Below are 26005 nucleotides of genomic sequence, written 5' to 3' on the forward strand. Positions count from 1 at the left end.
TATGTGTTCGGGACAAATCTATCTGGAGTTCACATCTGTTCCCAGTAGTTATAATAGATCCATGTGGAGAACTCTGGCAATAACATGAGTATGTATGACCTTTATTTACACATAAACCACCGTTCAAACAAGGGGAGCTTTGACATGGATCAGTGTTGTTTGTTCCTGTGAAAATATATATTGGCATTGCACAAGGTCATGTTTTTCTCGATCTGTTAGTGACGTCTTTACACTAAATCTATTGGATGTTGGATGTGTACTAATTGATAGTTTAGTCTTAGGTACATGATTATTTTTATTATTTGTTATTGGCTTTGTACTAGCTGTCAGTTACTTTTCGTTTTGGGGGGGTGTTTTGGGGGAGGGGACATTATATTATGTGAATAAGTTTATTATTTGCAAGTTATATATGTCAAGTTCTTATTAATATGCGCTAAACTTAGTTAAAAAAAATCGCTTAGATTAAAACTGCCGCCGTGTAATTATACAGATGCTTGATAATATGAGTAAAACCCTGTTAATTAAAATATAACTTGTGAAATGTTATGGGATACGATTATATCAATTTGTGAAACGTGTCATAACTTTCGTTCGGTACGTAGGAATAATGCTGTGTTTCAGATCACAAATTATCATTATTCGTAATTGGACAATCACTAACGCTTTATCACACTTTCTTGAAAATTGAATTATTAACGTAAACATTCATAGACACACAGAGCCAAGCTTTGACGAAATTCAAAACAGTGGTGCAGTTTTTCCTGCTATGTATTATATGCAATGCGATACTTGACGTCTTGTGGCTTTTGAATTAAAAGTAGAGTTCTATTTTGCTGCTAACCGGAGTTGTCAACTGTTGAACAACTAAAGGAGGTTATACCTCACAAGGAGATGAAAAAAAACAAAGTCGTTTTGAAAAATTGATAAATGTTACCTTACACAGAATTAGAGTTCGAAAGGTTGTTCCAGAGGCTGTTTTCGTTGTTATTTTAAACATACCCAATGTCTGTTTCAATGTTGTCGATGATGGTCCATTTGTAGTTCGAGCGTCAGTATTTACTGCTGTTTGTGGTAGATGAGTCGTTTGGTGTGCTTTAAAAGTAAATTTAAACAATGTTCACTTTTAATTTATTATCATAACTGAGTTGGTTGGATATATATTTGATCCATCGCTACTTAAATTGTTTCATAATCATACATGTGTATTAATAAATTTAAAAGCACATCTTAAGGTAGATCATAAGTATATGTCTTTTGAGACAGAATTTTCTTATAATTTGACAAACGAAGATTTTACTATGCTTTTTCAAAAATATAATAAAAAGTATGGGTCACCGTGCTATTTTTCAAACTATGAGTCGTTGAAAATTGCCTACATTTGGTTAGTTTGTTCATGAAAAAATACATAAGAGTGCATAAAAAAATCTGTGAGATAGAATTTTGAAATAAATTGTGTGAAGATATATTTCATTATATGAGTTAAGAAAATAAAAAGAAAACATGGTGTCACCGAACTTGTTTTCTTGCCACAAGTAAGAATAAAAGAAATGTCCTATTAGTCCAGTATAAATTTTATACTTAAACAGTTATCTCCCCTCAAATGGCTCATTTGAAAAAAAATTATTTTAAAAACCAAAAAGGTTGATATTTGCTAAAATATTTTGACAAATACAATAAATTAACAAGTTTTCTTTATATAAATAAACAGTCTAACCATTAAATTGCAAATCTGTTTCCAAATTTGCTGATTTGGGCAAATAACTAGACCGATTTTGTACTGTGATTGTACCATCCAAGATGGCGGTATACTATGAATCTACTTTAAATCATGATAAATATTTTTCTCCCGTTTAGCAGGAAAGATATCAAAAGAAAAAGCCCTTATTGGCAGTGAACACACATGGAATGTATTCAAACAAAATGCAGAAGTAGATATGCTGGATTCAACAGTTGTTACCATTATTAATGTTATTAAATGTTTGTAATTAAGAGTTGACATAACATATAGGTACGTAATGTACACAGAAACTTATTGACTTAAACATGAAGCATTCGTACAAGTAAGATGCAGTTGGCCCATTTCTCACCTACGCCTTTGGTAAATAAATGTAATCCGTATCACTTATGAAAAATGAAATAGAATCAACATCTTACGTTTTCCAATAACTTTTAAACATAAGAAAAAATTGAAATGGCTGAAATCCGCTGGATATTTGGATAATTAGTTACAAATATATGATTCCTGCTGCGCAAAACTCTATATTCTCTTAGTAGTTATGTTTAGCTTTCGTACTACTTTATTTGCCTTTATTATTCATATATTAAATGTTATTAATGTGGAGAAGGATCTGCTTCCAGAGCACAGGTGATCATCTATGTGATTTTGGAAGGATTTGTGTTGTTCAATCTTTTGTTTTCTGTGTTGTGTTAGTGAACTATTGTTTGTCTTTTCGTAGATTTTTTTTCGGTGATTTTGAATATCCCTTTAGTATATTTCGCCTTTCTTTTATCCCTCTCATACAAGCAATAGTCAAAATAATGGACCTGTTTCATAGAAAAAAGTACAGTTCACTGTCATTTACTCCTCTTCAGCTTTCATACTTACAGAAGTTATATTTGAAACCAACGTCACAGTTGAGTCCGATATATATCTCATAGTGAGTTGGAGTATACTTAGTTTTACAGAAACATTTGTAGGAGTCGGCTTTGTTCCGACATTCTCCTCCGTTCTGACAAGGTGAACTGTTACAATGATCTTTAACTGTGGTTGTTGGTGGTGATGTACTGATTTCTGTATTCAAGTATATAAAACATGTTAAACTTTCGTATTACAGCGAAGTTTCGTATTTCTTTGACTTGTGCTTGAATTAATTATCTTTGTCCGATGTATTTGGCAAAACTTTTAATGATATGTAATTTTGTTTTGTTTGAGAGTCACTAAAGAGCCTTTGTTGACAAAATCCTGTAATCTTTTGTGAGTTACAGAAGGACATAGATTTCATTTTAATTAATCTAGCAAACAACTTAGCTTCAGGCTGACACCAGAATATTATACTTTCATAAATACATGCGTTATCACATGCAATCACTTTTGACTTATACATGCCGGTATCTTAAATTAGTATTAGATAGTGTTGCATTCAGTTACTATACAGAAAAGATCGATCGGTGATTCGTTACTGTGCGGTTAAGATGAAATTCTTCGGACGCTGAAACTGAGCAATTTATATTCAAGAAGTAGCACACTGTGTTTTATTCTTCGGTCAATTCTGCAAACATACATTACTTTGTTTGGAACAGATCAAACTTAATGTAATGCAAGATAAAATTAATGTTTTTCTATTTTTTTAAGATGAAACATAACAATTAAAAATATTGATTTTTAAATTAGCTTTTTGGTCATGAATGTTTGTCTCTAATATTTAATTAACTGTGCATTTGTATTCAGATATCGCAGATCAAATTTATTCGTTCATTGTTTAATCATACGTTTTTTGATTGAGTTAAGTCTGCCAATTGATATTTTATCGTATGTTTTTCTTTGTTGTGATGTTATGCTATTGTTTCAGAAAAAGGGAGAAGGTTTGGATCCATTAAAACGTTTAATCCCGCTGCAAATGTTTGCACCTGTCCTAAGTCAGGAATCTGATGTACAGTAGTTGTCGTTTGTTTATGTAATATATACGTGTTTTTCGTTTCTCGTTTTGTTTATATAGATTAGACCGTTGGTTTTTCCGTTTGAATGGTTTTACACTAGTAATTTTGGGGCCCTTTATAGCTTGTTGTTCGGTGTGAGCCAAGGCTCCGTGTTGAAGGCCGTACTTTAACCTATAATGGTTTACTTTTTAAATTGTTATTTGTATGGAGAGTTGTCTCATTGGCACTCACACCACATCTTCCTATATCTATATAAATTATTCTGCTGCATCGAAGACTTGAATAAATGTAAACCAAGATTAAAGCAAATTTGCAAGATTTCAACTCTCTTTGCTGTAATTCTATTTAGTGCGTGCATACCAGTTTTGTTTTTGTAGCACACAAGCTCTTTACAGGGTTTACATGGTAACACATCCCAACAGTGCTGTTGCGTTGTACCTGCAAAAATTAAGATATTAACTTTGAAAAAATATATAATATTAGACTAGATGCTTGAGGTTATCGTCGTTTATATTTTATCGTACAGTAAAATTTTCTGTATTTGTTATGGTACTTGAGAGTGTCCAATGCAAATCCAAGCATAAAGTAAATGAATAAAGGAAGATATTACACCAGCAAATTTATTGACAAGAGAATGCTTCCAGTGTTCAAATAACGAAGTAACCCTATTAATTTATCAGTACAACATAAAAGTATCTAATAAGACTTATCAGCTACGTAGCAACTGAAATCACTCCCAAAATTTTCGATGTTCGTATTGGACAGAACATATCCCATTAATCTTATTGTGAGTGCTGTCTTGTTAAGCTGTCCGTGTCGTTAGTATTTCCAGAATTACGAAAGAGCATTTAGTGTTATGCAATAAACAAAAAAATATAAGCTAAATACTCTGGTGGTAGTAATATCACATCTACATCTCTAAATACTGCAGGTTTCGTTGGTGCACATAATACGTATACAAAAACATACCGACTATTTCACAACTACATGAGGAACATGATATATAGCATGACGCCGCAGAGGCCATGGTTAGCACACCTAGACCTAAATCACCTAAAATGAATCTTCCTGAAATATTGAATTGAAAACATTGTAAGAAGTTTCCCCTGTATTTATTGTTGCGTTACAATCTTTTTCCTTCACCCAGTTTTGTGGAATAATATCAAGATACATATGTCCTATAAAGTTTAATCCTAAATTTCCTTCTGTCTTCAAGTTGATACATTTAATTTGGAAATTGTACAAGTCTGTGACTGTCCATAACGTTAAAACACTACATCCCTGGGATGTGCTTAAATTGATTTTAGTATCTGATGCATGTTTTTTTTTAGTATCAATTGATTTTGGTTTTTAACTAGCTTTCAGTAAGTGCGATTACTCTGAAATCGTACTTTCATGTTAGTTTGACCTGTTTACATCTTCTCTATTTTATTTATATTGTGTCATAATAGCTCAGATGTACTCGATTAATGTATGTTTATTTATTTTAGTAAATACATCCATAAAGAACATACAAAATAAGGTAAAATAAACTGAGAAAATAACAAAAACTTCCACACGATCGTCACAGATGGCGTGAACGAGCTATAGGCATCAATTGTTATATATGCATCTGACCTAAACAATTACAAAGTACAAACAATGAAGCAAAAATAATCATAAGAATATTTACGGCAAGATTTCTCTAATATTTCAAATGATGATGATGTGTGATTCTTTGTAAGGAAAAAAATTTGATTTATAAAATATAATGAATTCTTATATGCTATCAAGTTTGCTTACTTGTGTTAACATCTTTCGTTTTGTGTTCACAGTTTGTCTCTATACGACCAGTATCTATGGTAGCATAACCTGTCTTCATTAATGAAATAAGAAAAATGAATGATCTGGGGTTTTTTTTAGATTATAGGTTTATTTAGATTGTTTTTAAATAGATTTGAATTTGAGTGATAAATAGATTGAGGTTCGAATAATGAAATGTGTCATAGTCATTTAGATTCGCAAGCAGTGAATCAGAGCGGCTTTTATCTCTAAACAAAGTACGTGAAAGTACTGGATATAGTTCATATCTGACAAAAAAAAGTTTAAGTATTTCGGGCCAAGCTTATACTTCCTTTTAGTTTGTAGACGATTTTCTGGTTCGTCAAAAAGGGACACGAATGTTCCTCGTTTAAATTGTTAGTTAGTACCTGCTAGATACGTATAACTTACCAGTCCTTCGATGTCTACACTGTAACCACCCTTATAGTGACTTGTGATTACGAGACAGTCTCTTGTTGTCTTGATTGCATGTTTCTCGTCTCTTGTGTACGGTGAGTCGTATATAACTAAAGGTTGATCAGTTGGACACAAACAATTCTGCGCTTGCGTCAACGATACATACAAAAACAATGCAATAGTAACAACTAAGTTCTGAAATTAAAAAGGGAATGCTATATGCCCCCCAAAAAAGTTAAACATCTTAATACATCGTTCCATGTTTATTATACCAAGACATGAAATCATCGTAAACGAAGTAAGTTTTCTTACACGAAATGTTCTAATCAATTTAAGCTCTGAAACATTATAAATAATCTTTTTTTTTTTATTTATGAGGATACATTTTGGATTGTTTGGAAAGCTTATTAGGTCGACACTATGAATGTTGTCCTTTTTAGGTACAATGTAGATTTTCATTTTTCCCCGGCATGCAAAAAGATTCCATCACTTTGAAGTTCAAACATATCAGATAGAAACCAACTTGATGAAATGTCATATATTTCGCCTCATTTTTAAAACTGCACTTACAAATTGATGAAGATCAATTCCTCAAACGAACAAGGTATCAAGAGAAAATGCTCACAATATATTTGATTTTATCACAAACTTTGCCTTTGTTCGACGAATGAATGAAAAAAAAAAAAACATTGAGGGAAATGAAATATTTTTTTGTGAAAACAATTTTTTGAAACTTTTAACTTGAAAATCTGGAAGACTATGTGGTTCCGATGAGGATTTTGAATTCAATTCAATGGTATTTCAAAATTCGTAGCATAATAAGAATATGATTACTTCAAATGAAAATATTCTTTATTTATTTGGTGCAGTAATTATTAATATTGTTATCGTTAAAATATATTATATCTGTTACATCGGTTGACCAATCTTCCTCTAAGTGCGAAAACAATTTTAATTAACATCCACATTTGTTTGAAAACTGACTAGGCCATTTCTGCAAAGTATGAAGGAGAGATAAACAAAATTATGTTCTTCCAATAGATAACAATATATCAACGAATATATGGACTGAACTTAGAGCGACTTTAATTAACATGCGCGTAGTACAGTTTTGAATACTATTTGACTAAGCATTTTTCTACGGATGAATATATGAGGAGGAATCCTAAGTCAAAGAACAATGTATAATCGATCACGGAAATTCGTATCTCTTCTAATCCATCTATGCTGGTATATCTTGGAAGTTACTAATCGAATTAAAGTTTGTATTGACATTACAATACCTACCATTCTGTTCTTCCAAAGTTATTCTATAAAGGTGAATAGCTTATCAGTGTTTGTCCAATCTAATGTCCACTAGGCCATACCAGATAATAAGGTAGAACAAACGGGGAATTTGGTAAAGATGTATACTATATATTTTGATCTGAGCGTCACTGATGAGTCTTATGAAGACGAAACGCGCGTCTGGCGTATAAAATTATAATCCTGGTACTTTTGATAACTATTTACTGATCACATTTGTTCTTAATGTTTATGTATATTTAAAGTACTGCATGATTTAGCGTTCGTCCGTTTAATTTTTGTTTATCTGTATTTCTGTAATTATCTGGTTTCACTTTAATGACAGTCATGGAATATTTATTTAGGTCTAGTTCGATTTGGATAGAAAAAAGTGAATAGAGAATAAAGAATACATAACACTTGAGAGAAAATTTGACCACAAAATAAGAATACAAAATAAAAAGGGGCTACAATGTGAAGAATACTAGTAATGGTTAATGGACAAAAGAAAAAGAATAGAGGAATCGGCCTAAAACAAACAAAGAATTCAGAAAAGCAGCTGCTAAAATGATCATTAATGTGTTTCATTATCATATTCAGAATGACCATATTCCCTTCTCACCACATTTTACGCCATTAAATCAGCACAATTTTGATAGTTTACTTAAGGTGGTATGGGAGTCTAAAATAAAAATGATAGAATTTGTTCATACTTTGCCAAAACGTTGTATCTATTGATACATGTTGAAAAATATAATAAAAATGATAGGTCACCGCGCATTTTCTCAAGCTACAGGACGGAACAAAATGACACATTTTGTATGGATTATACAGGAAAAAACACCATTTTGTGATTAGAAACTAAACAAAATGATAGAATTGTTAAATACTTCAGGAAAAGATAGCATTCAGACACTGCTTTGAGAATATCAAAAGAAAAGATAGGGTCACCGTACGTTTTTTCCGGCTAAAATACAAAATAGGAAAATTCCATACAGAATCCTTCAGAAAATGCACTTTTTTAGAGTTACCTCCCCTTAAAATGCCAATTTAAAAAAAAACATAAAAACAACCAAAAATAATTAATATTTGCAAAAATATCAATATTTAGAAGTTATATTCTTATAAATTGGTACTTTTAAATGAAAATGTACATTAAACATCTGCATTCCTGCATCAAATTTTGCTAACTTGATGGAAAATCTGGACCTTTGATTCTCTGTTTTTTACAATCCAAGATGGAGGAAGACACCCATACCACCTTAAAACTTTTATATGACAATTTCAATTATGTGTATAACTCCTTGTTTAAATAGATTCCTTGTAGGCAGTAACCCTCTACCGAGAAAATCATGATGGGATATAAATCACTATTCTGATTAAAGGGGACACATATTTCTGTCAGAGAACAATTTCCGGTAAAAATCGAAAAGAAGAGGAAAAAACTATATCCTATATTAAAGCAGGCAAAGAAAGACCGAAAGAAAGCTATAAGAGATAAGCTGTTCATAGAAGGGGAATTATACGAACCAAGCGATGACAGTGAACCAATACACACGGATAACAAAGAAATGAAGAACAGAAACACTCAAAATATCGATGCAGATAAAAGTCCATTCATTAATTCAACGCAACCTAATGATTTCTACCCATGGAATCGTCCGATACTACAACAACGGAAAAATCAGAAGCGGAACAGAATTGATTCTGACGAACCTTATTCGTAAAGCCTGGCCAATATTAAATCAATCCGAAGTGCATGAACTCTATTAATAATCTATCTTAAAAATTTAGCTCTACGCTAGTACTATCCTGAAATTACTTCACAAAAACTGAAAGCCTCTTTTTCGATAAAAGGGTTGCGTTATTTTTTATTTGTAACATTTATTGACCAACGTATTATTTTGTATACTACATTTTGTTGCTCTTGTTGCACACAATGTGCCTGAGTGTATAATAAACTTGTCTTGTCTTGTCTTGATTAATCTGATCACTTCTGCTGGTGTTACCAGGTCTCATTGTGAATATTACAATGACCTTAAGTTCACAGCATACAATTTGAATGTAATGATTGATATGGTTTGGGACATGTGGGAAACCATCATAACATTTTAACCATAATTCATCTATACGTCTTTTTGTAGACTCCCCAAACACAAAAGATAAAAAATTCCGAACTCCAGGGTAAATTCAAAAAGGAAGACTTTCGTGTTAACTGACTAAATCAAACCACACACACCTTTTATAAGCTATTGAAGTCTTTAATAAAATGGGTGTTATGGTGCAAAATATTTTACACTATATCTTGAGCGGGAAAAATCCTCCACCCGACCAGAGTACATCCTTCAGAGAAATATTGTCCCCTGTCAAATATTTAAAAACTTTAACTTTAGGCACTGCAAGGTTTTATACAGATTTGAAGTCTTTTTGAAAATAATTTTTCGATGTTATGGATTTGCCATCATAATGAACTATCAATGTCAAATTTTTGAAAGCCAAAAATTTATAAAACCCCAAATTGATTTGAGTCTTATGTCGAAGAAGCGGACGTGGTGCGAAAAAAATTATAATCCTTGTATATTAATGAGTTTGTATTTCTGTTGATCAAACAATGTTTTTACACGGTAACATGTGGTATTTGCACTGACAAAAAATGAGAAAGCATTATTGAAATTTTAAAAGCAAATTAACTATAAATTTGACATGAAAGTGGTGTTCCCGTTTGAATGGTTTTACACTTGCCATTTTGTGCCCTTTATAGATCTTTATAGCTTACTGTTCGGCAGGAGCCAAGGCTCTGTGTTAAAGACCCTACTTTGACCTATAATGGTTTACTTTTACAAATTGTGCCTTGGATGCAGAGTTGTCTCATTGGCATTCATATCACATCTTCTTATATCGATCTAAAGTAAAATATATATTTAAATTTTCTAACAGTTAATTCAAGAGCCAAATATGCAATTAATAAAGCTATGTGCGCCGTAGTGTAATGTAAGTGTCTGTCAATGTTAATCAACTAACAATGGGCAATCATTTTAAAACGTTCGTGTTTATAAGTGATTGAAAATCGTGTATGTTTTGTCAACGTCAACGTCAACAGGAAAGAGGTATTTGGCTTGATCAAGTGGCGGGAAGATAAATGAGAAATATAACTGTAAATTGCATGCAGATTTAATTGTTACGTTCAAGTTCACTCTGCGATGAATCATAATTAGGCAAATTTTGATCAGTCAACTTTTCTGTTGCTTATGGTGGTATGTACAATGTTAAAAGACACGATATGCGTGTGACTCAAAATAAATCATTGGAATCTAAAAAAAATACAAAGTCAATTGGGTTTTTTAAAACACTTCCAGCAGCCAAATGATTAAGTTAATGTAACAAACAAAATCTGATGGAATCGTATAAACTCAAAAAAGAAGCGTGAGTAAACGTCTCCTGCCATTCATGTATCATCCACTATGCTCTTGAAATGCATTCATGCAAAACAACAGCTACTAGTATGAAAACCATCATTTTTTTCTATAGACTGTATGGTATATTGAATATGAATTATGCTGTTTTCACCTTTTTATTCTTTCGTATAAACAAAAGTTATTGGACAGGCTCATCAAATTGTTTGTTATAAGAAATAAAACATTTCTGAAATGCTGCTGCTACTTTCCGAATATGTGGAGCCATGGTGTTGCTGGAATATAAGAAATAAAACATTTGTTTATTCTACAAAGGATACTTTTAACTATCAGTTATGTTGAGTGGACCTTTCTGTCTTTGTTATTTATTGATCATATAGTACTTAATTATTTAAGTATTTTTTTTAAACCTCTTTTATTTTTCTTGTTTTTTACTCAGTATGACTGATGGTTTAGTGGCATTGAATGTTCAAATCCTATCTTGTAGACAGATCATAAACAGATGGGTGCAAATGCAATTCAAAATTAAATGCACTTTGAAATATAAAAGTTTTCAAATGTTTTGTATCGAGATCGTCTGATAGAGCACTTGGTTTCTAGCTTCAGGTGTCAGATCATCGAATTTGAAATCCCTAACTGTTCAACTATTTTGTTTCATTTTTTTTTTACAGTTTTCTAAATATTTTACCTTAAATTAAACTTTTAAGATACTAGGTAAATCATGAATTTTACATTTTAATGCAAACTCTGAAATAAGTAGAGTTTGACTCAAATTGGTCTAGATGTATTTCAATTCCACCAAATGTTTTACAACTGTTTTAGTTAGTTGAAGTAAACAATGAAACTAAAAGCACGCTGTTTTGTCAGGGAGGGGTTACTTTTATGTTCTAAAATTTAGTTGGTGAATTGGTGGTCTGACATCTAAAACTCGTGTCTATTAATTTTTGATGGTTTTCTTTTTCGTTGTACGGAGATGTCTTTTTCGGAGGAGATAAGATCGTGTGCAGAAATAAAATTTTAAACTTAAATCGGCCAAGACCATTACCACTAGAATATAAACCTACTTTCATAAATTTAAGGCAATATCAGTTTATCAATTCGTGAAAACATTGTATAGATGAAATTAAAATACTTACTTAATGTCTTAGGTAAATTTAAATTCAATTCACATCTCTTCCCAGTATTTATTATAGAACCAAGTGGAGAACTTTGACAGTAACATAAATAACTCTGGTCTTTGTCCACACATAAGCCGCCATTCAAACAAGGCGAGCTTTGGCATGGGCTGTTGGTCGAAGCTTAGAAATCAAAAATTAATTCATCGTTTTAATTATTTTTATGCGACTGTCATACAAGTGGGAAGTTTTGCAAGCTTTACAACCAGGTTAAATTCACCATTTTCTAGATAAATGCATGAACCAAGTCAATAATATCTCAGTTGTTATCTATTCGTTTTGTGTTTTTGAGATTTTGATTTTGCAATTTGGTTTGGCACTTTCTGTTTAAAATTTCCTTGGAGTTCGGTACTTGTGTTAGTTTACTGTTTTAGCTGGTGGTAATACGTTTATCTATTTTTTTTAATATTCAGGTATTCATTAAGAAAATATAAGATCTATCGTTTGAGAATGAATTATCAATTCTGCACTTACAGAATACGAAGTAATGTTGCTGATGTAATAGAATAGCCTAAAGTTTATTTTATATATCAGCATATAATGAAATAATTGCCGAAGGTTAAACAAAAATAAAAGGAAACGTAGTATGACTGACAAGGAGACAACATTCCATCAGAGTTCAAATGATATAAATCTAAGCTCTTATAGATAATCTTATGACCTTCGACAAAGAGAAAAACCAAATGGCCCCGACATAATAAATGTGAAACAATTCAAATGAAAATTCTAACGGCCTAATCTATAATAGAACAATTTACGAAATGGTACATATCCCAGACAGGGACAAATGACAACCACTGAACTACAGGCTCCTGACTTTGAAAAAGCTCACAACGATTTGGCGTTAAAATGCTCAATCCTCTCCTAATCTGTTTTTTTTTTTTTTGTTTGATTTTTTTTATCTTTATTTGTCTCTCCTTTGTTGATATACGATATTTGATCATCGATTGACTACTTTCGTTTTAATTTACTACATGTACGTTCCAGTGTTTTATTACCTTAGCTGTATTTGGCAACACTTTTAGGAATTTTGGATCTCAATGCTCTTCAACTTTGTACTTTATTTTGGCTTTTTATTTTAACGTTTTTGGATTCGAGCGTCACTGATGAGTCTTTTGTAGACGAAACGCGCGTCTGGTGTATATAAATAAAATTAGTCCTGGTATCTATGATGAGTTTATTTAAAACCACTGGGTCGATGCCACTGCTGGTGGAGATTTATTTCCCCGAGGGTATCACAAGCTCAGTAGTCAGCACTTTTTTGTGCTGACATGAATTATCATTGATATTGTTATATTTATAAACTAACTGTTTACAAAATTTTGATTTTTTTTAAATACTAAGGCTTTTCTACCTCAGGCATAGATTACCTTAGCTTTTTTGGATTCGAGCGTCACTGATGAGTCTTTTGTAGACGAAACGCGCGTCTTGCGTATACATAAAATTTAGTCCTGGTTTCTATGATGAGTTTATTTATATATCAGTGATATTCTTTCTTATTGTATGTTACCTTTTTGTGTCACAGTTATAGGCAATTGAGTGTCTGCTGTAGACGGGCTAGTAAACATGGTGGTCGGTGCTATTGTTGCTTTTGTCGTTGTCTTGTCAGTTATCTGGTAATCTTTGTAATATAAACAATAAAACATGAAATTGTAAGCCTTGGTGATTAAAGGATATTTAAGTATTAGCATAATTTAACAATTAACACCGGGGTAAAGCTGATGACCGTAACTGCATTCACGGTCATCCCAAGATGTCGGATGAAAAATTAGGTCAGTTTCTGTATTGTCTGTTAAAGTGTTTCTATATCATTTTCTTTACAAATCATACATTGAAACGATGTAAATTTATAAAAGAATCACTCGGAAATCACTAATTACTTCCGAGAAATGTGCATGAAACGGGAAATTCGATTTGAAAAAATCGTTCAGATGACCGTAAATCATAATCAAAATATTTTCAAGATGACCGTAACATAAAACAAGGATGACCGTGATTGGTAAAAAGATGACCGTAACTTGTAAAGGATGACCGTAATTTGTGAAGACTGACTGTAATTTATATAGGACGACCGTAACTTTTATAGGTTGACCATCAATTCTAAGAAATATCCGTATTGTATTGAAAGCTTTTTTGTTGAGCTTGTCGATATCAAGAGGTGCTCGGTTAGCGGATATAAATATGTTTCATAATTTTTTTTTAAACTATAATATAATTGGCCGTATTTTGGATTTATAACAATGATAGTAAATTGCATATTTCTCGTAAATAATGAAATATTTATTGATAACGACGTTAAAATTTTAACACAAATTGACAGCGATACGACGAAAATTTAAAGAAACATGAATGTGTCCCTAGTACACGAATGCCTCATCTACACTATCATTTTCTATGTTTATTGGACAGTGAAAATGGGATAAAACTGTAATTTGGCATTAGAATTAAAAAGATCATACCATAGGGAAAATGTGTACTAAGTTTCAATTTTATTTAACTTGAAGCTGGACAAACGGACAAACAAACAGACGAACAGTCGAACGTACGCACAGACCAGAAAAACATAATGCCAATAAATGGAGCATTAAAAACATTAATAATACATACGAATATTTGGTAATCGAGTCTGTGTATGGTTCCAGAGGGCAGATTAAAATCTTAATTTGTCTTGAAATATGCAGGCGGAAACACTTTTGAAATAGAACAAAAGAATCGAAGCTCTTTGTTTATCGAGAAAGCGATAAATGTTTACTGTAATGTTTGGTATAGTATCAAAATTTTAAAAAGTTAATAGAAACAAATAAAACGACAATTTTCTTCTCAATTACGAAGTGTTTTACTTTAAAAACACCATTTGCATAAGTTTTCAATGTATCTATTACATAATAATGCAAAACAATAAGATATCTAGTCGACGACATGGGTATCTATAAGTTGGATGTAGAAAATGCATAATCTCCGATTTTTTTTTACCACGGACGGAGAACATATCAATCTTTTAGTTCAGAAATATTCGTGTCTGCCCTTTCATTATGTGAATCAAGAAAAATTCCCAAAAATAGGTAACGATTGTATCGAAAAGAGAAAATCGAGTGCACCTTTTTATGTTAGGGCATGTTTGGGGTGTATATTTTGTCTTTAAAACGTACAAAGCAAGAGTATTTGATATAGCATCTCGCTTCAGATTCTATCATTTTTATATATCAAAGCTACAGGTTGACTTTTATAACGTAAAAAAAATGACAGTACGAAAAGATGAAATATATGGGTCAAGTGAAATACCTGTCTAATGAATCACAAAAACAGAATAGGTGTGTTCGAATTGCTATTTTTTTCTAAAAGTACTTGACGACAGTCTTTTAATTTGGATGATGAAAATGGATATCTTCGAAAAAATATGATTTTCTTGTGTGTGATAACTAGGGTTTATAATCTTCAGCCACTGAAAATGTCTGCCCTTCCACGAAATATTTAATTAGAATTTTTTTAAATGCTTAAGAATTTTCGAAAATTCCACCTGACATCCAAACAGACAATATTTTTTAAGTTTAATCAATGCAGACAAGATTATTAACTGATGCTCATTAGCTAGTAGATACATTTGTCTTTTAAAATATAACTGACATATAACGATCGATCGTAATGGTGCTATGTGGGTAAATTTATCAGTTTTCAAGAGCAAAATTGGCAGAGAGTCATCCCTACAGTGGCTTCCATTTTTACGATTGTGAGCATGAACTGGCGTAATAGGGAGATAATTTTGAAGAAGTAGAATCCTGACTATATGAATAACATTTCTGTATATATACAAATAACCAACAACGTTCCCCCTTGTGATACGCTATTCGTACAAGACTATTTTAAGGCAGCAACCATTTGATTTTCTGGGGGGGGCTATGGTTTTTTTTGGAAAAAAAAGTTTGTTTCCAGTTTTTGGAGAAAAAAAATATTTGTTTTTGATTCTGAGAAAAAAAAATTGTTTGTTTCACCCCCAGCTGCCACTATATGTAACCCTAAAATTGAAAGAAAAAAATTGTTTTCGACTTGTCGCGAAAAAAATAGATTGTTTTTCGCCGCAGGCGAAAAAAAAAGTTTGTACAGAAAAAAAAACCATAGCCCCCCCTAGAAAATCAAATGGTTGCTGCCTAAGGATCTCCTTTGCTGGAGCTCACCTTCACTAGTTTAGTCGTATGATATTTTCAAAATATTTCTGTTATTTTATTTGCACGACAAAATGGAAGACGATATAATATCAATTGATGTACATGCATTGGCATTTTTAAAAATGTGTATTTATTATATGTCATTAACAGGAATCCCAGAAGAAAAAAAATCTTTTGTCGAGCAGTTGCATGGAGGCTGTGCACCGCATTTTTTCATTATACTTGTAAAGTGTCATTTTATCGCGCTTTTGTAAGCATGTTTTCCCTACCTGTTCATTTGCATGTCTTTTTGAAAATTCATTAAAAAAAAAATAAACCCTCTACTGTAAAAAAGATACATATGGTAATCTTTGCATTTGAAGCATGTCTTATTTTCTTCTACCTATAGGATAATACTCTCATATTAATATGTTTATACCAACACGATTAATCATTTGATACACAAAGGTAGTTATATAAACACGGATATTTCTTAGAATTGAGGGTCATCCTTTAAAAGTTACGGTCATCATTTACAAATTACGGTCATCTTAAAAGCAATTACGGTCACCCTTGTTATGAATCACTGATTCTGTTACGGTCATCTCGATTGTGATTTACGGTCATCTGAGCGATTTTTTCAAATCGAATTTCCCATTTCATGCACATTTCTCGGAAGTAATTAGTGATTTCCGAGTGATTCTTTTATAAATTTACATCGTTTCAATGTATGATTTGTAAAGAAAATGATATAGAAACACTTTAACAGACAATATAGAAACTGACCTAATTTTTCATCCGACATCTTGGGATGACCGTGAATGCAGTTACGGTCATCAGCTTTACCCCAGTGAATTAAACAAAAAAGACGTATGCATTTGTTTTGGTCACCTCTAAATTTACATGTTAGGTCATATGTTTTTGTATGAAAGTGCCAAAAATTTCAGGCAGATTATTTCATTTTGATAAATTAACTCATTAGAAAAGAATTTGAAAGTTTGTTTATAATTCGAGTAATCCATTCAGCTCATGATAGTTATAGTTTCTTGTAAATGTTTTGCTCGTTAAATAGTAACACAATTCAAAGTTGTAAAAGTTTATCTACATGTAAGGTTGTGGTAGTTTACTTTTTTTTAATCAAAGTTTTCGTCAGAAGACGCGAAAAAGGGTGTATTTGTTTTTTATATGATATATGTATACTTGGTGTTTGTTTCAAAATGTTTGTTGTTTGTTTGTTCGCAGATTGAGTAGAAGCGTTTGGTATTGTTGTCTGGCTTTGATGTTGGGTATCTCAAAGAAATATCATTCATTTTAAAACTTAAGTTTGATCAAAACTGTACGTAATTCGTGTTCATAATTAACGCTATGAATCTATATAATATAGAAACATGTACCTCAATGAAACAAATTGCACCATGTAATAACATTGCAGAAATGATTATTTAGGTAAAGTGAAGCAGAAAATAGATTTGGACACATTCATGATTTAATTTATAAAAAAAAGTAAAGCCTCATCTGACTATATTGAAAAGTAGTTCTTTGAACATATTCGCGATCCATTCGGCAATTCTCGGTAGATGAGGGTACGGAATCGGTCGAGTTGAGACGAATGATTCTCGATCAACTGTGACCGAGGATTGAACCGTCTCAGGGACAAGTTTGGAATTCCACTGAGTGCAAAAGTTGTCACCTGAATTTCCATAAGTAATAAAGTTTTTAATCACTTCATTTTCTAGTATGCTTTTTATGTAAAAGCAGACTTGTTTTCCATAACAAACATTAGGATATATTCAGATATATAAGAAGAATCATACATACTAATTTGGTTATTGGAGCAGAGTAAATCCTTACAAAGTTTGCATGGCTGTCGATCGAAGCAATTACCTGAAATGGTGGATTACTGGTTGCTAGTCTGTATATATAACAGTCACGTCAATACACTGTTAGCATATTGTTATACAAATGAACTTCTTACATGCTAATCTTTCTTAATCTAAATATATGGAAAATCGAGAAATGGTCGAATGGATGTTCCTGCGATAGACACCGTAACAACAGTTGTGTTTATGTTAAATTGTATAGGAGGAAAAACAACTGTTGTTATTGTATAACCGTCTACATTGTGTAACCGTTTGTCAAGAGTTACTTTTAATGTGCATTGATATCCAAACTTTAGTTTCTGTTTGCATATTTCTTCAACAAAAGAGGTGTCATGCATATGGAAATCTTTCCTACCATGTTTTCCTTTTGATCTTATTTTATCAATACTTTGTTTCCAAAAGGTGTAAATTTTGGAACAAACTCTAATATTTTGAGTATCAATTTAATCCAAAAGTCTTAACTTTTTTTTTTATTTGGATACATTTCATATAAATGAAAGTTCTTCTTTGATCTAACTAAGTTGACTTTTTATAAACCCTTTTGAACCAAAATAGTGGTCAATTTAAACTGCCTTTTGAATCGTTGTTTTTTTTAAGGGGAACAAAATTAACAAGATAAAATGCAAACAATTCAAGAATAGAAAAACATTTGCTAAAAAGTTTGGGACTGCAGAAGTTGTGTCCGTCATATAAAGCATAGACAATTCAAACTCCCAAAATTAGCCTGTGTATTATCATGCATTTTAATGAAGATTTTATACGTTTTCATAACAATATACCTCCACAATCGCATACTCCACATGTAGAATAGCATGCCATCTTCTCAGCGCCTGTCATCATTCCTCCCATTGACGATTTCATCCCTTCCATCATTCCTTTCATCATATCGGTGAAGAAAAATCTTTTGGAAATGCTTTGGTGGTCTGTAAATGAAAATAACACCTTATAAATTTGGTTAGAACCAATCGCTTTTTTATGTAATTACCTTAAAGCTAGGTTCACACTGCCGATCAGATCAACTCGATCAAGCCCGATCAAGACAAATTACGTGATCGGGAGACTGGTCTAACTCAATCGACAAGGATGTTTGGGATAGTCTACCCTACTCGTCATCGATCTGACCATCTACCCGAGAGTTTTTGACATGTCAAAAACAATTGAGTAAGGACCGAGAAGCAAGTCACTCGAGAAGAGATCGGGAATTCGTCGAGTAGCGGTCGAATGGATAGGGAAAGGATCATGCAGAGATCGAGATTGGTCGGAATACAACATAATTTCCGATCAGTACTCGATCATTTCGACCTTTGCTCGACTAAGATAATCTCTCGGGTAGATGGTCAGATCGATGACGAGTAGGGTAGACTATCCCGAACATCCTTGTCAATTGAGTCAGACCAGTCTTCCGATCACGTAATTTGTCTTGATCGGGCTTGATCGAGTTGATCTGATCGGCAGTGTGAACCTAGCTTTACCAGGCAAGCTTAAATCTATACATTCTTTGTTCGGGTTGTTGTCTCTTTGGCATATTCCCCATTACCATTCTCAATTTTATTTGAAACAGAAAGCCATGGATATATATAAAAACACGTTGAAAGTTCCTGAGCTATATGACAAAAAGTTACCTAAAACGAATAGCTAAGCAAAGTGTTTGTATAAAAAAGATTAACCGGTTTTGAAAGAAAACAAGGAAAATGGTAAAAGAGTCTCCTCCGTAGAGGCAAAATAAGAACGCCTATAACCTCACTTTGTACAATACAATTCCATACATTTAAACTTGGAACTTCTAAATTTCATATGTATCTGCTTCTTTAACTACGCGGATTTGCGGACGCTTAATTTTGTATTTCAATCATTCTTATTTCCGAAGAAGGCAAAATTCATTCAGTACAAGATGCGCAACAAATGATTTTGATATGATCTAAACAGTTTTCCACGGCGGATGGAAAGTGAAATTTACTATATTCTACTCTGAAGAAAAAAATAGAGTAATTAAAAACACGTGAAAGATTCTTGAGTAGTATACAAAACAATATTGTGTGAATAAAGGAATAGGGGAATTCAATTTAATGGAGGGATCCAAGGCTCCGTGTTTAAGGCCGAGCGTTGGCCTATAATGGTTTACTTTTAACAAATTGTGACTTGGATGGAGTTGTCTCATTGGTATACTCATACTTCTTATATCTCTACATTTTGAATATTTTCTGGAAAAAGAAGCTGATGGCATAGATCACCTTTCATGGTTTCTGACGTACAGTCTTTATTAATTTGATTACCACCACGGAGCACGAAGCCTATCTACAATCAAAAATAATATTGTTTGCACATTTTTTTAACAATATATTCACAACTTCAAACATACCTATGTGATCCCTTTTATACAGATAGAGATAATTTCATATTGCATGTAGAGTAAGACTTTGGTTAACTTGATATTGTACAGAACTTTGTATTTGGGATGACGTCCAATCAAATCTTAATATCATATGTATAAACAGGTTGAACTCTGCTTATATATTGCTTGCAGAAGTCAATCTTAATTACAATGCTACCTCAGGCATAGATCACCTTAGCTGTATTTGGCAAAACTTTTAGGAATTTTGGTTCTCAATGCTCTTCAACTTCGTACTTTATTTGGCCTTTTTAACTTTTTTGGATTCGAGCGTCACTGATGAGTCTTTCGTAGACGAAACGCGCGTCTGGCGTATATACTAAATTAAGTCCTGGTATCTATGATAAGTTTATTGAGCAAACGTTTATACAAACAAAAAAAGCAAACCAAACAAAGTCTTACTCTACCAGCATTAGTAAACTTAGCTATTTGACGTATAATTGACAGACCGTGGAATTATACTGCTTTCGTCTTTGTTCTTCTCACTAGAAAAATTCTTCTGAAGTTTTTGTGCTAAAGTTTAAAACTTTATTTCAGATTTGAAATAAATTGAAACAAAATATATTGTTCTATATCAAATTTCAAAATTGAATGCAGTCTTTTTGAAAATTCATACAAAATGAAAGCAAGTAATGATCCCATTTTTAACAGGATTCACTTCCGCGCTTCATGCAAATGTGATTGTCAGTGGCTTTTCATTTTCGTATAAAAACAAATTAAAAAGGATAAATATATATTTTGTATCTGGCGTTAAATCGAGTTACAATTGTAATTAAATATATTTTTGGGTCTTTTATAGCCAACCATTAGTATGATTTTTTTTTTCATTGTTGAAGGCCATACGGTTGCCTATAATCAAACCACATCTCCTTGTTTCTATATTTATTGCCTTGCAGGTTCCATACAACATCTAATATAGCTTACCTCTCCTTTAATAACGACACTATAGCCCCCTGTATAAGAGGCTTCAATCCTCAAACAGTCTTTTGTTGTTGTTACAATCTGGGTCATGTCTTTGGTATAATGTATAGTATACACATGCAACGGTCCTTCAGTAGGACAAACACAGTCGTATGCTTTTGAAAGGGTTACGAACAGACTTAATACAGATAATGCGATGATATTCTGAAATAAATGTTACATTGTTAAAAGGGAATTGTATAGCTGAGACTGGGAAGCACTGAAAAACGAACTTTTCAAAAAATTGTGCCAATAGCTATTTATAGCTTGCATGAGTAGAATAAAAACCATTTGATAGGGTTTAAACAGTATTTTTTTCTTCAGAAAATGAAGGTATCATTGATATGTAATAGCAGCACATTATTTGAAACATCTTTCCTATAAACTCATTTTATATACAAGTTTGTCTAATAAATTGGATACAAGGTCGTCTTGACTATTTATTTTAAAATTCCCACATTTCAAACATTTTTATGTTTTCTATGGGTGCTTACAAGGAGATAATCCTGTCATTTTAAGTCATTCTAGTATTTTAAGAATTATATGGCATACATGCAGTGGCTATTTTTCAAACTGAACGTGACTGCATGTTTAAACATATGTGTATATTTCTCGTTTCTATTGGCTTGAAATCAAAAACAACACTTGAATATTTCGTGCGTCCGAAGCGCTTTTAAAATTTAAAATTAGCATCAAATTCCATTTACATTTAACCAAAAATCTACGTACAGGAAAATGTGCATGTCTCGCTGCTAGTGGCATACAATTAGCATCAGTCAAACACAATATATAAACCAAACAAAACATAAAGATTGTCTTCATTTCATATTTTCTATATACAATAATCTTACCATTTTAAGCAGTCTAAATAAACTCGTCTGCCAAATGTTATTTCAGGACACTGAAGGTCTTATCAAAAATTTATTTCTATTTATGTATAACCTAACGAGATAAACTTATACTGCGCCTGCTCCGAGGACTTCAATGATCACATAGTCAACGCAAATTTCAAAATAAGTCAAAATGATACTTTAAACAGGATTGATATGAACATGCATTAAATATTTGCCACTGAACGTTAAGTAACCAACAATCGATATGTAATAGCAGCACATTATTTGAAACATCTATAAACAAGCACACTAGTGAAGCAATACATTTCTGTCGAAATAAGATTATTGTATCGTTACTTATACTTTTATTTCCGTCATTTGTGTATATTTATTGAAAACCAAATAACCATATTCGAATTAAAAGTGTCTGTGCATGATTTAATTCTACATAGTAGTATTACTATTTAAGGTTGCATGTTTTGCTCCTTGCTGTTTGAAGTATCAATAGTGCAGTGTGTTCGTATGCAAGTTTCTAAAATCATTGTACAAGCTACTGTGAGTTTCTTCAAGCCGATTACTCCCTTGGCTATTGGTTTGGTTAATGAAATATGTAAACAAGGGAAAGGAAGGCATCCTCCCCAAAAGAAGTGACTTATATCTAAAAGTCAAAATTCAAAATGATTAAGGAAAAAAGGTTCCTTCTCCCTTAAGCAAATTTGATCTCCAATGGGTTTGGTTGTTCCGTATGGTCCCTTAAATTTGTATGTATAACAAGTATTTAAAGATCCTTTTTCTATAGATAGTTGGTTTGGAGCATTCTTGATGAACGAAAATCAAGAAAGGGGTTGGCAGCGTACCAAATTTTTAAACATATATTTTCCTATGTTATTAAGTGTGTTTTGCAATTTTTGTTTTGAAAGCTATTAATATAAAGTTTGAAAAAGGGGTATGTGTGGTATGATTTTATTCCAAAGCACACCTGATGAAGGTAAATATTAGATGCAAGCTCACGATGCTATAGCATTACAGTAGGAAGGAATATCACATTAATTATGCACATTATTTTGAGCTCGAACTGACCAGCCTTTATGAAAATATGGAGACGTGGTATGATTGTCATATGCCATGAGAGAACTATACACCAGAGCTTAGATGAAGTAATTAAAGTTAACCCAACGATCTTAATCCACCTCCTATATATATAGTCGGTACTGTTTGCTATGTCTTCTAAATCTTGTTTGCTTGTCAATAAAGTAGCAGCAAAAGTCTGATTGGACACGTTCGAGATTTAACTGGCGGCTCAACAATACCAATTGAAACAAAATAGTATATGATTTAATATCTGTATACGATGAAAGGTATTTTTTATTTGAATGTACTTAAACAGAGTCTGGTGCTTTTTTAAATGTGCATTATTATGGAACCATAAATAACTGGCATAAAAGTGCTATAGGTGCTAAAATATAAACAACATACAGCAAGATGCCACACAAAACAATTGTCTAAAAAGTTACAAAAAATATACCCCCCCCCCCCCCCCCCCCACTTCAATACAAATATTTTATTAGCACAAACTCATTAACAATGAATGATTGGCATATTAATGACATAATTGATCATACATAATAAGTGTTGTAAAATAATAACTATATTGATATGTAATATTATAAATAATAATTAAAGAAACATTAAAAGTCAAATGCAAAACACTCAAGAAAGCCATGAAACCCGATGTGCATGCATATGCCGCTGCGTCTTGCATGTTTCTTGGGTCAAGACAGACAGTTTTTCGTATCACTCTACTTTTTCTGCTCTGTTCACTCGTGCACAGATTATCTAGATTATTTATTTGGTTCGCATGACCATGACACTTTCATGATGTACGCGTGATATCTTGAGATTGAGACATACCGTATGTGAATGGCGAAAACATGTGTACACAAGACTGACGTACGAATCTCACAACAAAAACTTTTAATTTATCAAAATATTTTTTGTTTTTCAAGATTTTTGGGGTTATTTTTTTTAATTTTAAAACGATGCTGGTTAATTAATGGTTTCAGACAAAATAAATAAGATGTATCTTAATTTTTTTTTGTCGAAATCACGAAATTCAATGTTAGGATTTGCAATATATATACCTTCGAAATCATGGATTCTCAATGCACCGTCAACTACGTACTTAATTTTGCCATTTGAACCGTTTTTATTCTAGTGTCACTTGTGAGGTTTTTGTAGACAAAACTTTAAGAGTTTAGACTGGTAGGCTAGCAGCCAGCTTCCGCCATAAATCCATGGATTAAGTACTATGATATGAATATTTAGGCAAATAATGCATCTCCAGTGAAGTTTGAAACAAAAAAACACGAAAGCCCGAAAGCTTAACCTATGACTGAAACAAGTGGAAAGTTTTAACTAAAGAGTAATAGAAATTCCCTATTTACTAGTGGAACAAGAGTTCATTGCTAACCATCATCGAGCATGTGAGATCAACCTCGGTGTTTGTTGGATAAGTGTTGCTCAATCCTTAGATTTCTGTGTAGTTTTCTGATGGTCGACTGTGATTCGTCGATTTGTCTATTTTGTCTTTTGCAATGTGTTTGTTTTCGTCGACTTGCGGTAACCGTTACTGGGGTTAATATAATGTTCTTATTCTTTTTAAAGTTAAAAAAGAAGACGTTCTTCCGTCTCAGAATTTTTTACATAGGATTTGGATTGGCCTTCCTTTCTTAAGTACTTATGAGGAGTTTAAAGTTTAAGCTATCGCGTAATAATCTACAAGTTATATATATCAGTTTTATCAGGCCTATTCTTGAATATGCAGATACTGTGTGGGATAATATACCAATTTATTTAAAGGACAAACTAGAGAGCATTCAAATAGAAGCGGCTCGTATAGTCACAGGTGCCGCTAAGCTTTGCTCTAAATCTAATCTTTATAATGATACTGGTTGGGTATCTCTGAGTGAAAGAAGATCCAGACATAAAATTATTAAATTTCACGAAATGTTTCATGATCAAGCTCCTAATTATCTCTGTAGTCTCGTACCTCAACAACTATATCAAGTCTATAACTATAATACTAGAAGTGCATTTAATGTCCAAAATATGAACTGTAGAACTACCTTTTATCAAAACTCTTTCCTACCATCTGTTATTCGTGAATGGAACAGGCTTCCACAAGACGTTAGATGTAATCCATCAAAATTTACACTTAAAAATTACATAAATCGAGATACTAAGAAAGTCCCTACATATTATAATACTGGTTGTAGAAAAGGCCAAATACTTCACGCCAGACTCCGGTTGAACTGCAGTGGCTTAAATGAACACCTTTTCCAGAAAAATATTGTTCTTTCAAGCCTGTGTAAATGTGGGCAAGTTGAGAGCAGCAAACATTATTTGCTAGAATGTCATAATTATAGACTCATCAGGGCACACACCATTTCTACACTACCAATATATAATGTACAAACATTAGTATCAGGTAGTGAACTCATCAGTGATGAGGAAAACGAAAATATTTTTAAAGTTGTACAAAGATTTATTTTAGAAACAGGGAGATTTGGTCCATAACAATTATCTTTATGTCGATGTCGATTTAGATGTTGAAACTTTGATTTAATGTTACCTTTTTTTCGGAACATTTACACATTTCTCAGATACATGAACCATAATTATAATAAAAAGAGTTGATCGCATTTTTCGATCAAACTGACTTCTGAGTAACTGGCAAACCACAGAATAAACATGTTAAATGTGAATTGAAAATTAGATTATACGAGTTTCTTATATACTATGTTCCTAATTTTGTCATTTTTTCTTAAGGGAGACGGATTTATATAAGTTTTTCTTGTTTCCGAATCCCTGTATTTATATTGTATATTTATATTTCATGCACTTTTAGAATAAATATTGTTTAAACTAAGTACTTAGTTTTTGGGCCATCATTTTCTATTTTTCAAAGTATTAATTAATTTTGTTCAATATTTTTTATTTTTTATATTTCACCGCCCCATTATTTTCCTCAGAAGTTTCCTGAATGCAATCATTGA

The 26005-nt window shown here is 32.2% G+C and overlaps 2 protein-coding genes across 2 annotated transcripts; both read right to left on the reverse strand.

Annotated features, from left to right (window-relative positions):
• Positions 1 to 482: 482 nt before the first annotated feature.
• LOC143059425 (uncharacterized) lies at positions 483 to 4722 on the reverse strand. The gene is made up of 5 exons (XM_076232916.1): positions 4627 to 4722; positions 4018 to 4095; positions 2606 to 2791; positions 1000 to 1092; positions 483 to 514 (listed from the first exon to the last, which is right to left on the reverse strand). The coding sequence occupies exons 1-5, from the start codon at positions 4682 to 4684 to the stop codon at positions 483 to 485; spliced, it is 447 nt and encodes a 148-aa protein (XP_076089031.1). The 5' UTR covers positions 4685 to 4722.
• A 5994-nt stretch (positions 4723 to 10716) lies between these two features.
• On the reverse strand, positions 10717 to 22079 carry LOC143059668 (uncharacterized). Its single transcript, XM_076233207.1, has 8 exons — positions 21969 to 22079; positions 21082 to 21282; positions 20000 to 20063; positions 18548 to 18691; positions 17707 to 17772; positions 13257 to 13367; positions 11708 to 11869; positions 10717 to 10846 (listed from the first exon to the last, which is right to left on the reverse strand). The coding sequence occupies exons 1-8, from the start codon at positions 21969 to 21971 to the stop codon at positions 10815 to 10817; spliced, it is 783 nt and encodes a 260-aa protein (XP_076089322.1). The 5' UTR covers positions 21972 to 22079; the 3' UTR covers positions 10717 to 10814.
• Between the last annotated feature and the right edge of the window lie 3926 nt (positions 22080 to 26005).

This window comes from Mytilus galloprovincialis, chromosome 14, assembly GCF_965363235.1.
Source record: "Mytilus galloprovincialis chromosome 14, xbMytGall1.hap1.1, whole genome shotgun sequence".
Lineage (NCBI taxonomy): Eukaryota > Metazoa > Mollusca > Bivalvia > Mytilida > Mytilidae > Mytilus > Mytilus galloprovincialis.